Consider the following 14,711-nt stretch of genomic DNA (forward strand, 5'->3'; position numbering starts at 1 on the left):
TTTAGCCTAGGCAGCAGAGTGAGACTCTGTCTCAAAAAAACAAAAAACACCCCAGAAATTATGAACAGAAACAGAATATGTACTGGAGACAAAGATGTTTTTCTTTAATATATTCTTTAGGCAGCATCTACTAATTCAACATCAATTCAACAAATACTAATTGAATAGCAAGTCCCAGGCATTATTTTAGCTACTTAGTAATATGGAGATATAAGGTAGGAGGGTCACTTGTAGTCTAGTGCAGGAGCCAAAAAACCATAAATACCTTAAGGGCCAAATCCATTCAGTTGCCTGTTTCCGTAAGTAAGGTTCTATTGGAACACAGCCATACATATTCTCCCACATATTGTGTATGGCTGCTTTTGCACTAAAAAGAAGAGCTGAGTAGCTTCAACAGACTACATGGCTTAAAGAACTTAAAATATTTACTATATAGTCTCTTATTTTTTATTAGCCTCCACTTCAGACATCTATCACTTACAAAAGAAGAGTAATTATATATCAAAAAACAAATCTGGAAAAGAAGTGTTACAGACTGAACATTTGTATACCTCCCAAACTTTGTATGTAGAAATCCTATCCCCCAATGTGACTGTCCTAGGAAAAGGGCAGGAATTAGATCATGAGAGTAGAACTCTTAAGAATGGGATTAGTGCCCTTACAAAAGGGACCACTCCAGAGAGCTCTTTAGCTTTCATTCTGTCATGTGAGGACACAGGAGGAAGGTACCATCTATGAACTAGGAAGCAGACTCTCACCAGACACAGAATCTGCCAAATCTTTGATTTTGGACTTCCCCATCTCCAGAACTGTGAGATAAAATTTCTGTTGTTTATAAACCATTATAGTATTTTGTTACAGAAGTCCAAATTAAGGCAAGAAATTTTGTGGGCTGGGTGCGGTGGCTCACACCTGTAATTCTAGCACTCTGGGAGGCCAAGGCAGGTGGATTGTTTGTGCTCAGGAGTTCAAGACCAGCCTGAGCAAGAGTGAGACTCTAAGTCTACTAAAAATAGAAAAATTAGCTGGGCTTTGTGGCTGGAATATAGAGTCCCAGATACTGAGGAGACTTGAGACAAGAGTTTTGCTTAAGCCCAAAAGATTGAGGTTGTTGTGAGCTATGATGCCATAGCACGTTATCCAGGGTGACAGATTGAGACTCTGTCTCAAAAAAATAAAGGGCGACGCCTGTGGCTCAAAGGGGTAGGGCGCCGGCCCCATATGCTGGAGGTGGTGGGTTCAGACCCAGCCCCAGCCAAAAACTGCAAAAAAATAAAAATAAAATAAAGACAAGAAATTGTATCTCAGAATCCAAATCCAGTAAATTCTCTATTGCCTGACACTGTACCTACTATACATCTAAATTCTGTGCTTCACAAATACAATGAATGGCCAATGTTGAGCAAATAAAGCATCTCCAACATGTAAAATATCTTCTGGATCATCAAAGAAAGATTAAATGTATTTCTAGAATTAACAATATTTTAATATGTCACAATTTTTCAAAAACTGGACACATACGGCTTGGCGCCTGTGGCTCAAGCAGCTAAGGCGCCAGTCACATACACCTGAGCTGGCAGGTTCAAATACAGCCTGGGCCCGCCAAACAACAATGACAGCTGCAACCAAAAAATAGCCAGGCATTGTGGCGAGCGCCTATAGTCCCAGCCACTTGGGAGGCAGAGGCAGGAGAATTGCTTGAGCCCAGGAGTTTGAGATTGCTGTGAGCTGTGATGCCACGGTGCTCTACCCAGGGTGACAGCTTGAGGCTCTGTCCAAAAAAAATAAAAGTGGACACATACACTCACACTACCTTGTTGGAAAAGGATTCCAGAGCATAAACATCAACTTTCCCTGAAAAGTATTATCAAAAAGACATTCAATCTGTTCAAAAATAAGAAGCATTCGCTGTTTAAACTACTGCAATAATAAAAAGTCTTCAATTAAGCTTTCTGTGAACTGCTAAAATGTGAAACTATAACAAGAACTTTAGGGCATTAGTTCCTCAGAAACAAACACTGCTAATAGCATACATAATGTGGACATAAGGCTATAATCCTCCTTCTTCAATAAAATGAATAACACTAAACTAAAAAGATACAGTTTTGAATATCAAACCCCTGAAACTATCAGAAATATGAGACAAAAGGGAATAGGTAACATAGACTACTACACTCAATCTGTATTTTACCCATTTAGAATAAATTTTTTCATGCAACTTAAATATATAACTTTGAAATTATAAGAAGTTTGGAATTAAATATATAACTTTGAAATTATAAGAAGTAGAATACTTTCTACTATTAGCAAAAGAACATTAATATAATGAGAACCTTTTACAATCTCATTTAGAAGTGGTTTCTGTCAGCAAACAGTTGGACTGCATTAGCAAGCTAATGACAGCAAGTCATGATCATAAAAGCTATCTAACTTCAGTCATGAAGAGTTTGCTTTTCCCTCATTAATGAGGGTTTTCAAGATCAAGGTATTTACAAGTGCCTCCTGCAAGATCCTATGGTGACCTCACATGCCATCATCCTAAACAGAGTGAATTCCCAGAAAGATGTCATAAGTCAGCAGTTTCAATCAGAGGTAAAGCTTTCCTTTCACAAAGACAGCATAGCATTCTTAAGTGTTCCTGCCGACATCAGAGCACACTTGGTAGTGGGTCTCTTGGTGGGTATCACTGAAATCCAAATACATTTCAATGAATTAAGGAACCACTTTAATGAAAACAACATAGGGGCAGCGCCCATAGCTCAGTGGGTAGGGCGCCAGCCACATACACCCAGGCTGGCAGTTGCGAACCTGGCCTGGGCATACTAAACAACAATGACAACTGCAACAACAACAATAACAAAAAATAGCCGGGCGTTGTGGCGGGTGCCTGTAGTCCCAGCTACTTGGGAGGCTAAGGCAAGAGAATCGCTTAAGCCAAAGAGTTTGAGGTTGCTGTGAGCTGTGATGCCATGGCACTCTACCAAGGGTGATATAGTGAAACTCTTGTCTCAAAAATACATAAATAATAAAAACCAACATAGTTAAATTTTTAAAATAAAGACTTTTATGATAGGCTGTCAAATGCTTAAAAATATTTACTGTACTTTCCTAGATTACTGTATTTTGTCTTGTATAACATTCTTGTATGTCACATTTTTGGTCAAAACTTTCAGGAAAGCATCCCTCAAGAGAGTATATGGCTTTCAGCTGGGAGACACACTACTGGGGAGGGCTAACACTCCCCTGCTAAATGTGCAGATCACAGCTGCCCACTCTACGAAGGCTGCCCCTTCCTCCTCTCCCAGGATCCTTTCTCTCTCTGCTACCTTGAGGGCCTCAGCCAAAATGGCAACAGAGCGGGAGCTTGGGCCTTGGCCCTTGCCCTGTATGAATGTGATCAGCCTTGCCAGACCTGCCAGCACCCTCTCCCCTGATTATGGTGCTCAACTGAGGCTGCTTAGGCCAGTTCCCACCAGATCTCAGATCCTCCTGGATTGGAACCCTGTGTGCCCAGTAGGCCCAGGAGGCCCTATGCCATACTATCTATGTATATTGCACATCCTTTCTTTCCTTTAAAAATTTGAGCAAGAAAGTACACATTACACACAGCAAAATACAGTACATATACACTAAGTCTGAGTCTCTATGGGAGGAAAAAACTGAAAGAAATCAAAATTTAAAAACTAAGTATCTCTAGCTCTTACGAGCTATATGAGACCTATGGAAAAATTATATGACTTATAGTAATATCTATAAACCCCATTCTGTCTGAGGTGTTTAACACACTGACTGTCACAATGGGAAAAAATGTTTTTCCATTGGGGCCACAGTGTTTATTAGGTCAAGCTCATTAACTGGCATGTGAGTTGTATTTAACTCACGCTAGATAGTTTTGACAGGGCCTCATGAAGCATATCTAACTTACATGTCTCCTGACCTACTAACCTTATAAAACACCAAGGCCTGAAGGAAAAAAAAATTTTTTTTTTTTTTTTGCAGTTTTTAGCCGGGGCAGGGTTTGACCCTGCCACCTCCAGCATATGGGGCGGGCGCCCTACTCCTTTGAGCCACAGGCACTGCCCCGAAAAAATTTTTTTTCTAGTGTGGCAGTCAATGTGCACATTGTGGGAGTTATATACACTCATAAGGCCCAAGCTCAAAACTAGCATAAATACAACTCACATGGTAGTTAATATGTTAATCATTAGTTTCAAGTCTGTCAATCTCACAGGAATGAGGTTAATGATAAAATGGGTTCTACCTTTAGAGAAGCCAAAAAAGAAAATAAAAGGTATAAAACCAATTCCTTAGAAAGTAGTTGATATGACAAAACAATGCTTTGCATTATGTAAATTCAGCTCAAGAGTTCCCTTAGACAGTCGGTATCTTAGTTCATTTAAAATTATTTTGTATATCTAAATCCATCCGTGTATGACTCTTTTGTGGGGGGGTTCTATGTTGCCCAGGCTGGGCTCCAACTCCTGGCCTCAACCAATCCTCCTGCCTCAGCCCCTCAAAGTGCTGGGATTACAGATATGAGCTGCCAAACCCAGCCTATGTATAACTCTTAATGAGTATCTCTTCTGCCTAAAGCAAGGTATATATTTTTAATCTCTACAATTAATGATAAGCAAACTAAAGCACTTAACTAGGTTATTTCTCTACGATTATATATCTCAATGACAGAATTGTGCAAAAATTGAAAAAAATTCAATTTCTGGACCCCTTATCCAATAAGATCCCAATGAATGGCAGCATAAAAACTAACTAGTAAAAGGCTTTGAATATACAGTTAAGTAAGTGCTACTCCTGATGTGCTACCGCCTCTGATAATGCTGGTAAATAAGACAATAAAAGTGTCATGATAAATTCAAAACCAAATTATCCCTGAAAATAGAAAAGGTTGAGAATCAAAACCAATGTCCTTCAAAAATAAATACGTGTATTCATCCCCAGTTTTTCTAGAAAAAAATAAAAAGTAAAAAGCACATGTATAGGTATGTATACCTGTGTATAGAGATACACTCGTACACCTATTAGTCACACATTAGCCTCCTGAGAGAAGATCTGAATAGTCAGAGAAAAATTAATAGGCATAAGAAAAGGTAGATAGCTAGATTATCAGATATTCAGTAAAATCACAGTAGGGTGCTTACCAGGACAAACAGTGATTTCTTCTCCAGAACTCTCTGGCATAAGAACTGAGCTTCTCTTACTGGTCAAAGTAGTGATGCTGAAAAAGAACCAAACCCCAATTGAATTCCCAGTAAAATAAATCAGAACACAGGACCAAAAGCAATAGTGACTCATTCACAAAGCCACAGGTAATCTGATACCTGCTGTCTAAAACCACAAAAGCACAACAGGAAAGCAAGGAATCAGTAGTGAAAACTCCAGGCCAAAAATAGGAAAAATAAACATGCTTGTAACTTCAGTTCCAGTGAACTCACTGAATGAAAAGAAATGCCGTTTTGGAGATTTCACAAAGAAAGGTTAAAGGGTAAGAACTCTCTGTGAATATCACAGAAGACAAAAACTTCACTCCAATATAAAGATATCAAAGGTGTTTTATAGCCTCCATTTCTCAGTCTTCTGAAGGCTAGAGATTGATGAACTCACAATAGAAGATATGGAGATCTCTTCTGACAATACACTAGCTTTTCCATTGCCTTACAGTTACATTTCCTCTTTATCTCAAAAAATGCTTTCCAAGCAACAAAACAAAATACAATTCTAAACTGCCCTACAGCAAAAATCTGCCCAAATAAGTTGAATTATCTCTTCCAAGAAAAAGTTAATTATGAATAGCTTCCCTCACCCAACCTTCTGGTTTTCCCTGCCTGTTCATGGAGTGCAATCTCTTCCTAAAACAGGAACACATGGCTAAGAGATCTGAGCATCTGAGCTGGCCCCCTCATGCTTCACAAAGCTTTACAATTAGTTTGATCAAGTGTGCAAGAGGATGCTTAAAAACACAAATCCTCACAACAATCAAGAACCACAGAGAGGAGAGACTAGCTACCACTGACTCATGATAAATAACTAAACCCTGATAGGAAACCACAAGTGATTTCTCTCTCTAAATAAAACATCTCATAGCATTTTTTATAAACCCAAGCCAGCCACAGTTTACTCTGCATATAACATTAGGGCTCTATTCAAAGGGTCCATCACCAATTTTCTGACATTTATAAAAAGGGCTAATCAATTTGAAGTCAAACCACATTGCCTGCAATTTCAACTCTCTCCTGGTGACAAAGCATATAATTATTTATTAAAATCTACATCTGCTCAGCACAAGGCTCCCCACAATAAAGCAGAGAGGCCTATAGGGAGCAGAAGGCCTTTTCTAGCTAAAACCATTTCCCAAACTGTCTTAACAGCAGGAGAATCATACCAAAGCCATATTCTTCATCCCAAGAAGAAATACCTAGTGCTATTACCAAAAGCTGAAGAAAGACTACCACCTAGATTATAGCAAATGATATCTGGGCCTCAATTTCCATAAGGGATATGATAGTCACTCAATACAAAATTAAGCTCTTGAGAAATTCTCAAAACTCACTTATCAGATAAGAGAAGAAAGAGACTACAAGCCTGATCCAGTGCAGTTTATAATCAATCAACCACTACCTAGTATTAAAGTAAGAAGACTTAGAAGGTAACCCCATAATCAATCAGCAAGAATAACAGAGGAAATGCCCATACAACTCTTTATTGGGGAAATGAGATAAAAACAGATTAAAAGTGGCACAGAGAAAAGTGAAAGTGACACCAGTTCTGTATGGCCTGAATAATATAAAGGCTTCAAGGAGAATTTAAATCTAAAGAGTAAACTTAAAAGATGCATTCAGTTTGGATATGCAGTTAAAATAAGCATAAGCAGGAAGAACAAAGGGAAAAATAAGATAGGAAGAATAAGAACCATTTATAGAAATTGGTCTAGACCCTTCAAATTGTCACAGAAAGCTAGTGTAGTAATTTAAGAGAGTAGTAGGATATCATCATTTTTCAGGAATAATATCAATGGTACTTATATCAAGATAGTCAGAGTGGACAAGAAGACCTTGACATTCTCTTCCAGCCCTGAAAGTCTAGGCTTCTATGAGATGCATATTTGAGAACTTGGAGATAATGATGTTTTCTCTTAGTCTTCACTTATAAAAGAGCTGAACATTCTCTGGTGTGGGTTCATCTCCCTTATGCTGGCACCATCAGAGGAATATTCAGATCCATAGTTAACACATAATCTCACCTTTGTGAGGCAGGTACAGAATTTCCTTCTTCAGAAGTTTCTTCAACAAATAGCCCTGGGGAAGACTGCAAAAAAATATTTAATATCCTAAATATACAGGCATAGATGAACTGGTTTTTCTTCCTCTTTTAAGAAATTTAATTGTTCAAGGCTATCACTTAGCCATTAGCAATAAGAATGAAACATTTTATGTAAGTCAGTAAGTTTCAATAAAAAGAGCATACTCCGTGGAGTCAGAAGACTAGTAATTATAACTAAATCACCTACTAACTGTAAGCTTGGTAAGTCACATTTACATCTCTTTCCTCATCTTAAAATGGGTATCACCAATTGTCTCACAGAGTGTTACTGTGAGAATTAAAGATAATTTATGCAATGCACTTTGTAAAACACAAGACCTATATAAATATTAACTGGTAAGTCAAATGAATTATGATTTCATCAAAGCAATTATAAAGCTTGAGTTGTAGAAGGGGAAAATACAGAGAAAATGTCAGTTTCCAATGGTAAACATTGAGTTGGGATAAATACTACAATCCATGGAAGAAATCTCTTTGAGAAGAGCTATAACATAGGACATCCAAAGGGAATATTATAAAAAATTTCTTTTTGCTACAAATCTGACACTATAGTTTTTACATCTGGCTATAAGGATGTCTTTTAAGAAATGTACTGAATAGGGACTCCGTAAGGACAAGATTATTTTCATTGATTAATGACAGAGTTGGTACAAATATCAACTCATTAAATGTAGGTGTACACAAGGGCATTAAAAATGCAGCTATGTAGCGGTGCCTGTAGCTCAGTGGGTAGGGCGCCAGCCACATACACTGAGGCTGGAGGGTTCGAACCCAGCCCAGGCCAGCTAAAGCAACAATGATAGCTGCAACAACAAAAATGCAGTTGTGAAAAAGCAACTACGGTTTCCTTAGGTGAACTCCTGAGAAAGGGCCTGGGCTATGAGACTTCCTTTTTTTTTTTTTTGAGACAGAGTCTCACTATGTCACCCTGGGTAGAGTGTCATGGTGTCACAGCTCACAGCAACCTCAAACTCTTGGGCTTAAGAGATTCTCTTGCCTTAGCCTCCCAAGTAGCTAGGACTATAGGCGCCTGCTACAATGCCTGGCTATTTTTTTGGTTGCAGTTTTCATTGTGGTTTAGCAGGCCCAGGCTGGGCTCAAACTCACCAGCTTCGGTGTACATGGCTGGTGCCCTACTCACTGAGCTATGGGTGCCGAGCCAAGACTTCTTCCACTAAAGCTACTGGATGAATTTTTCAGGGTTTCCTAATGGGATATAAATGACCTAAAAACAATAAATTATGCATCTCTCAACCACTCAGGTAAATGATAAAATAAAAATAGATGAATTGACTCTTTAGTCAAAAGGAATAAAAAGTTGTATGATGGCAGGGAATGTAGTCATTATAAAGTGAGTTAAACTATCAAAAGTTCTAAAATAGCAATAAATACTTAACCTTACTCTGTTTTTTCTTGAAATCTCAAAAAAAAAAAAAAAAAAAAAAGGAATAAATACTGACACCTAGTGTCCGCTTAGTAGAATTTTACCTTCTTAGAATGACTAGTTGACTAAGCCTGGGGCTTCACAAGCAAGCAAGGCACTAATAAGTTATAAGATACCATTTCTACCTTAGGCTAAAGCATATCTCAAACTTTTCCTAGTGTAATTGTTAAAAAATTTATCATCCCCCTATTAAGTGCTAGGCCTATGCTAATCAATTTACATGCATTATCTCCTTTGATTCTCACAAGAACTTTGTGAGGCAAAAACTATTAAATTATTTTAGAAATGAGGAAAGTAAAATTTCAAGAGGTTAAATAATTTGCCCCAATCATAGTTCGTCAAAAGTAGAGCTGGAAGGCCAGGTACAGCAGCTCATGTCTGTAATCCTGACAGGTTATGAGGCCGAGGTGGGAGGATCATTTAAAGCCAGGTTCGAGATTAGGCTGAGCAACATGGTGAGACCCCATCTCTACAAAAAAAAAAAAAAAAAAAAATAGAAAAAAAATTAGCAAGGCATACTGGTGTGCACCTGTAATCCCAAAAACTTTACCCCAGAAATTCAAGGTTGAAAAGACCCACTACACTCTAGCCTGGGCAACAGAGTGAGACCCTATTGCCTAAAGGAAAAAAAAAGTGGAGCTAGGACCTGACTCCAAAATATATGCTCCAACTACTACTGTTGTTTACTCAAATGATCCTCTTTCTAACCATTTCAACTTAGAATCCCAAGAATGTCTTCATTTCAATAACCTATTTACATTCTAAACTTATACCTCAATGGCAGTAATCTGAACACTAGATAAAGTGAGGTTCTTCCAGAATATGAACATAAAGACAGTAAACAAAAAAATAAAATTTAATTCGACTGCCCAAATCTAATCAAAGAGAGCAGGAAAGCATGATAGGAATGAAACTTGAAAGAAGCTGTAGCCTGGCTGGTCTCAGTGGCTCACACTGTAATCCTAGCACTCTGGGAGGCTAAGGAGGGAGGACTGCTTTAGCTCAGGAGTTCAAGATCAGCTTGAGTAAGAGCAAGACCCCTTTCTCAACTAAAAACAGAATAACGGGCGGCGCCTGTGGCTCAGTGAGTAGGGCGCCGGCCCCATATGCCGAGGGTGGCAGGTTCAAACCCAGCCCCGGCCAAACTGCAACAACAACAAAAAAAAAATAGCCGGGCGTTGTGGCGGGCGCCTGTAGTCCCAGCTGCTCGGGAGGCTGAGGCAAGAGAATCGCGTAAGCCCAAGAGTTAGAGGTTGCTGTGAGCCGTGTGACGCCACGGCACTCTACCCGAGGGCAGTACAGTGAGACTCTGTCTCTACAAAAAAAAAAAAAAAAAAAACAGAATAACTAGCTGGGTGTTGTGGCAGGTGCCTATAGTCCCAGCTACTTGGGCACAAGCAAGAGGATCACTTGAATTCAGGAGTTTGAGGTTGCTGTCAGCTAGGCTGACACAACAGCACTCTGGCCTGGGCAACAGAGTAAGACTCTATCCTATCTCCAAAAAAACAAAACTATACACATAATAAGGGAAAAAAGATAGTTTGCATTACTGAATCTAAAAAAGAAAAATCGGGTGGCACCTGTGGCTCAACAGAGTAGAGTACCAGCCCCATATGCCGAAGGTGGCCATTTCAAACCCGGCCCCGGCCAAAAACTGCATAAATAAATAAATAAATCCCAAAATTCAGAATCAAAGAGTATCTTCAACATCACAGCTTGAGAAGTGAATAGGTATATCATCTGGTCATCACAAAAATGTCCTCTGTTCTGGGGCAGTGGTAGCTTATGAGGCCTTTCTACAAACCAGCTGAATTATCCCTTACAATTTCCATTTCTTGATTACTATCTTAGCCTTCCAGATACCTTCATTCTAGAAAAAGGTATGGTAAATGGTGAACTGAGTATGCCATAATAAATTAATAAACTATTATTTTGCATATATATCAGCTTGAAGTTTGACAAGTCAAAGTCAGTTCTCATAACCCCACACAATCTGGTTGGTTCTGGGAAACAAATTCCAGCATCTAGACTGAAAAATTAAGGATCAGACTCTGAAAGTAGTACCACATCAACATACTATCTGCTCCACTTCCCTGCCGTAAGACCCTCCAGAGGACCTGTAAGCCTTTACTAACAACTTCCCTAGCTTGTCTCAGTTATCATGTCTCGGCGCCTGTGGCTCAAGCGGCTAAGGCGCCAGCCACATACACCTGAGCTGGCGGGTTTGAATCCAGCCCAGGCCCGCCAAGCAACAACGACAGCTGCAACCAAAAACTAGCCAGGCATTGTGGTGGGCGCTGTAGTCCCAAGTGGGAGGCAGAATCGCTTGAGCCCAGGAGTTTGAGGTTGCTGTGAGCGGGGATGCCACAGTACTCTACCCAGGGCGACAGCTTGAGGCTCTATCTCAAAGCAAAACAAACAAACAAACAAAACCAGTTATCATCTGATTCTAAAGCTGATTCTAATAGCTTTAATATAGACTAAGCCATGTACCCCAAAGTGAATGTTTTTCTGAGCCCCTACTTCTAGGACTCTCCTCAACCAAGGAGTCTCAAACACAGGCAGCTCCAGCAAAGCCATGTTCAACAGAATATGTTTAACAAACATATTCTACCCACAGTTTCTGAAAGCAAAAAGGATCATGGTGACAGCCAAAAATTAAAATCATAAGACTATCACTATTTGCCTATAAAATTATGAAGTTGGTTTCTGTTTGTTTTGTTTCGATTTTTTAAAGGTAGTAGTCTATGTTGGCAACGTTACAGTGAACCAGCCATTCTCATACATTGCCAGAGGGAGGCAGTACAAATTTGAACAAACTTTCTGAAGAGCAATTTAGAATAAACAGCAAATCTTTGTGTTCATAATTCTTTTTTTTTTTTTTTGTAGAGACAAAGTCTCACTTTACTGCCTTCAGTAGAGTGCCATGATGTCACAGGACTCATAGCAACCTCTAGCTCTTGGGCTTCAGCGATTCTCCTGCCTCAGCCTCCCGAGCAGCCAGGACTACAGGCGCCCGCCACAATGCCCGGCTATTTTTTGGTTGCAGTTCAGCTGGGCTGGGTTTGAACCCGCCACCCTTGGTATATGGGGCCGGCGCCCTACTCACTGAGCCACAGGCACCACCCTATGTTCATAATTCTTTAACCCAGCATTTTTCTGGCTCCATATCCTTCCTTAAGAACAATAATCTTAAAATAGCATAAGAAAATGTTTACATAATGTTAAGTTAAAAATACAAAAGCAATATGATCTGAACCATACAAAAAAACAGGTAAAGAGAGACGCATCTGTAATCCTTACTCTGGGAGGCCGAGTTGGGTGGATTGCTTGAGCTCATGAGTTTGAGACCAGCCTAAGTAAGAGTGAGAACCTGTCTCTAAAAACTAGCCAGGCACAGTTATGGAGGGTGCCTCTAGTCCCAGCTACTCAGGAGGCTGAGCAACAGGATTGCTCAAGCCCAAGAGTTTGAGGTTGCTGTGAGTTATAACGCCATGGCACTCTAACAAGGGTGATAAAGTGAAACTCTGTTTCCAAAAAAAAAAAAAAGATAGGTAAAGAGAAAAAGATGAAGGAATACATCATTGGATGGTGGTATTATGGATGTTTTAACTTTGCTCTTTAAACTTTTGGCATTTTACAACATTTGTAAGTGATTTCTAAAATTAATGTTAATGCCTATATTGGATACTTACTGGGTCTGCCCTGTCTCTTTTTACTGAGGACTGCCCCTTATCCCTCTCATCCCATTAGCAGGGGCTCACAGCCATTTGTACAATTTGACACATGGCCACAAGTGACTGGGCTTAAGGGTTACTAACCTCAAATGGGCCTTAAGTCCTTTCCTAGAAATCTGAAATCGGAATTGGGAGAAAATAAAGCTCCTATAACCTATAATACTTAAGTTAAAAGCTTTAGGATGGGTGTCTCCCACTCACATCATAAGAAACACAAACAAAGGGTGCCAGTTTGCAGGGAGAAAAATGAACCAAATGAAACACAACAAGATACACAAAAATTATAGATGTCTAGTACCTTCATCATGACTGGTTACAGTCCTGAATTTCTGACACATTTTGCTTTCCCTTAATAAAGTCCTTCTTTAAATTAAGCCAGCTTAATTTGGTTTGTTATAGCAGGTTATATCAACTAATATTATCTGTAGTATGTTGGTGTTCTGTTTATGAAGTTAAAAGTCAGAAAACTTCAGTCTCATTAGATTTTGACTTATTTCCAGGCTAGTCCAAAGGCACTGCTTTCAAACTTGACACAACACAGAACTTGACACAAGAACTCTGGTCCCTGGGATCTTTCAAGTGCATAACTTGAATTATAAGAAATCATTAAACCTCACTCTTTGGAGTTAAGGTATCCTTTCCAGAAGCAGCATTTCTTAACTGTATAGAACTAACAAACATGTTATCATAAGCATCACCTAACTTTCCTTTGGAAAAGAAGAGCCAGTCAATAGAATAACTGTTTAAAAAAAAAAAATGAAGGAATCACCATGTTTGACTACTTGATGGTTATATCCCTTGGGGGGAACCTTGCTAGCTATCTGCACTTGGATATGCTACACAGTGTTCTGTGGTCATCTACGAATTTCTTTTGAGTGCAACCCCAGTAAGAGGAACCTGAATGATAAAGGACTCTCCTTTGTAGCAGAGGTAACCCAGCAAGTAAGCAAAGCCCTATTATCTAGAATGAAAATTACATGGAACCCGCCTAAAATAAGGTATTGCTGCTTGCCCTCCTCTGGATAAGGGTGGCTCTTTAGAAGCAGGCTTAAGTTAAGCCCCTAAGAAATAGTTTATAACATCCCAAGCATCCCAAGGTACTATGTTGTCCCTCCTTCTCCTCCCATAGATATGGAAGGGTAAAACTGACAGTAGGAATACGTAACAAAAGAATGGCTTTTTCAGATTGTATATGAAACCAGCACATTGTACCCCTTGATTGCACTAATGTACACAGGTATGATTTAACAATTAAAAAAAAATGGCTTGGAAAAAAGGGGAGGAGGGTAGTTTCTTCAAAAGCCCTTTACAACCCCCCTTTTTTGAGAACTAAAACCTATATCCCTGCCTCAGGTCAGTGGTCAAGAGGGGAGTGTCTTTTGTTCTTTGTGCCACAGGAGATAGCTCAAGGGAATCATATGGATGGAGGTCACAAGATTATTTTAGCTTAAGATGGTATTAACCTGCACAGAGGTCACAAGATCATTTTAGCCAAAGAAGGGATGAATCTGGGCTTGATTGTCTTAGCCTACTATGGAATTATAGGATTAATCAGAACCTTTAGAAACTCTGTGCTTCTGTTCAGAAGGATGCTGATATTTTTGAGACAAAGTCTACTAGCCTCCTCATTTGCCAGCAAATTAATAAACCTCTCTTTCCTTTGCCTGACCAAAAAAAAAAAAAAAGAAAAAGAAAAGAAAAGAAAGAAAAAGCCTTCTTTTCCCATACAATCTTTCCAGAATGTAGATGAAGAGGGTTACTAGGGAAAAATGATTCCTAGAGGTACCCCTAATGAATGACCTTTGTCCTTCTAGAGAAAACTACATTTGTTGAGTGCCTATAATCTCCTAAGTATTACACTAGGTGTTTTACACAAATCACTTTAATCACTAAAACAATTGTTGAGGCGGGGCCCAGTAGCTCACACCTATAGTCCTAGCACTTTGGGAGGCCAAGACAGGTGGGATCGCTTGAGCTCAGGAGTTCAAAACCAGCCTAAGCGAAAGCAAGACCCCCTTCTCTACTAAAGATAGAAAAACTAGCCAGACATTGTGGCAAGAGCCTGTAGTCTCAGCTACTTAGGAGACTGAGCCAAGAGGATCGCTTGAGCCTATGAGTTTGAGGTTGCTGTGAGCTATGATGCCATAGAACTCTATGAAGGGCAGCAAAGTGAGGCTCTGTCTCAAAAACAAACA

General features: G+C 39.5%; 1 protein-coding gene across 4 annotated transcripts in view; it reads right to left on the reverse strand.

The window, feature by feature from the left end:
- UIMC1 (ubiquitin interaction motif containing 1) overlaps positions 1–14,711 on the reverse strand; it is a 122,856-nt gene that overhangs the window by 55,254 nt on the left and 52,891 nt on the right. For all 4 annotated transcript variants that reach the window (XM_053566389.1, XM_053566387.1, XM_053566385.1 and 1 more), the window contains 2 exons: positions 7,256–7,320; positions 5,157–5,233 (listed from right to left, as the gene is read on the reverse strand). In XM_053566389.1, the coding sequence (XP_053422364.1) occupies positions 5,157–5,233; positions 7,256–7,320 (142 nt within the window). The remainder of the gene's footprint in view (positions 1–5,156; positions 5,234–7,255; positions 7,321–14,711) is intronic.

This window comes from Nycticebus coucang, chromosome 17 (assembly GCF_027406575.1).
Source record: "Nycticebus coucang isolate mNycCou1 chromosome 17, mNycCou1.pri, whole genome shotgun sequence".
In the NCBI taxonomy this organism is placed as follows: Eukaryota; Metazoa; Chordata; class Mammalia; order Primates; family Lorisidae; genus Nycticebus; species Nycticebus coucang.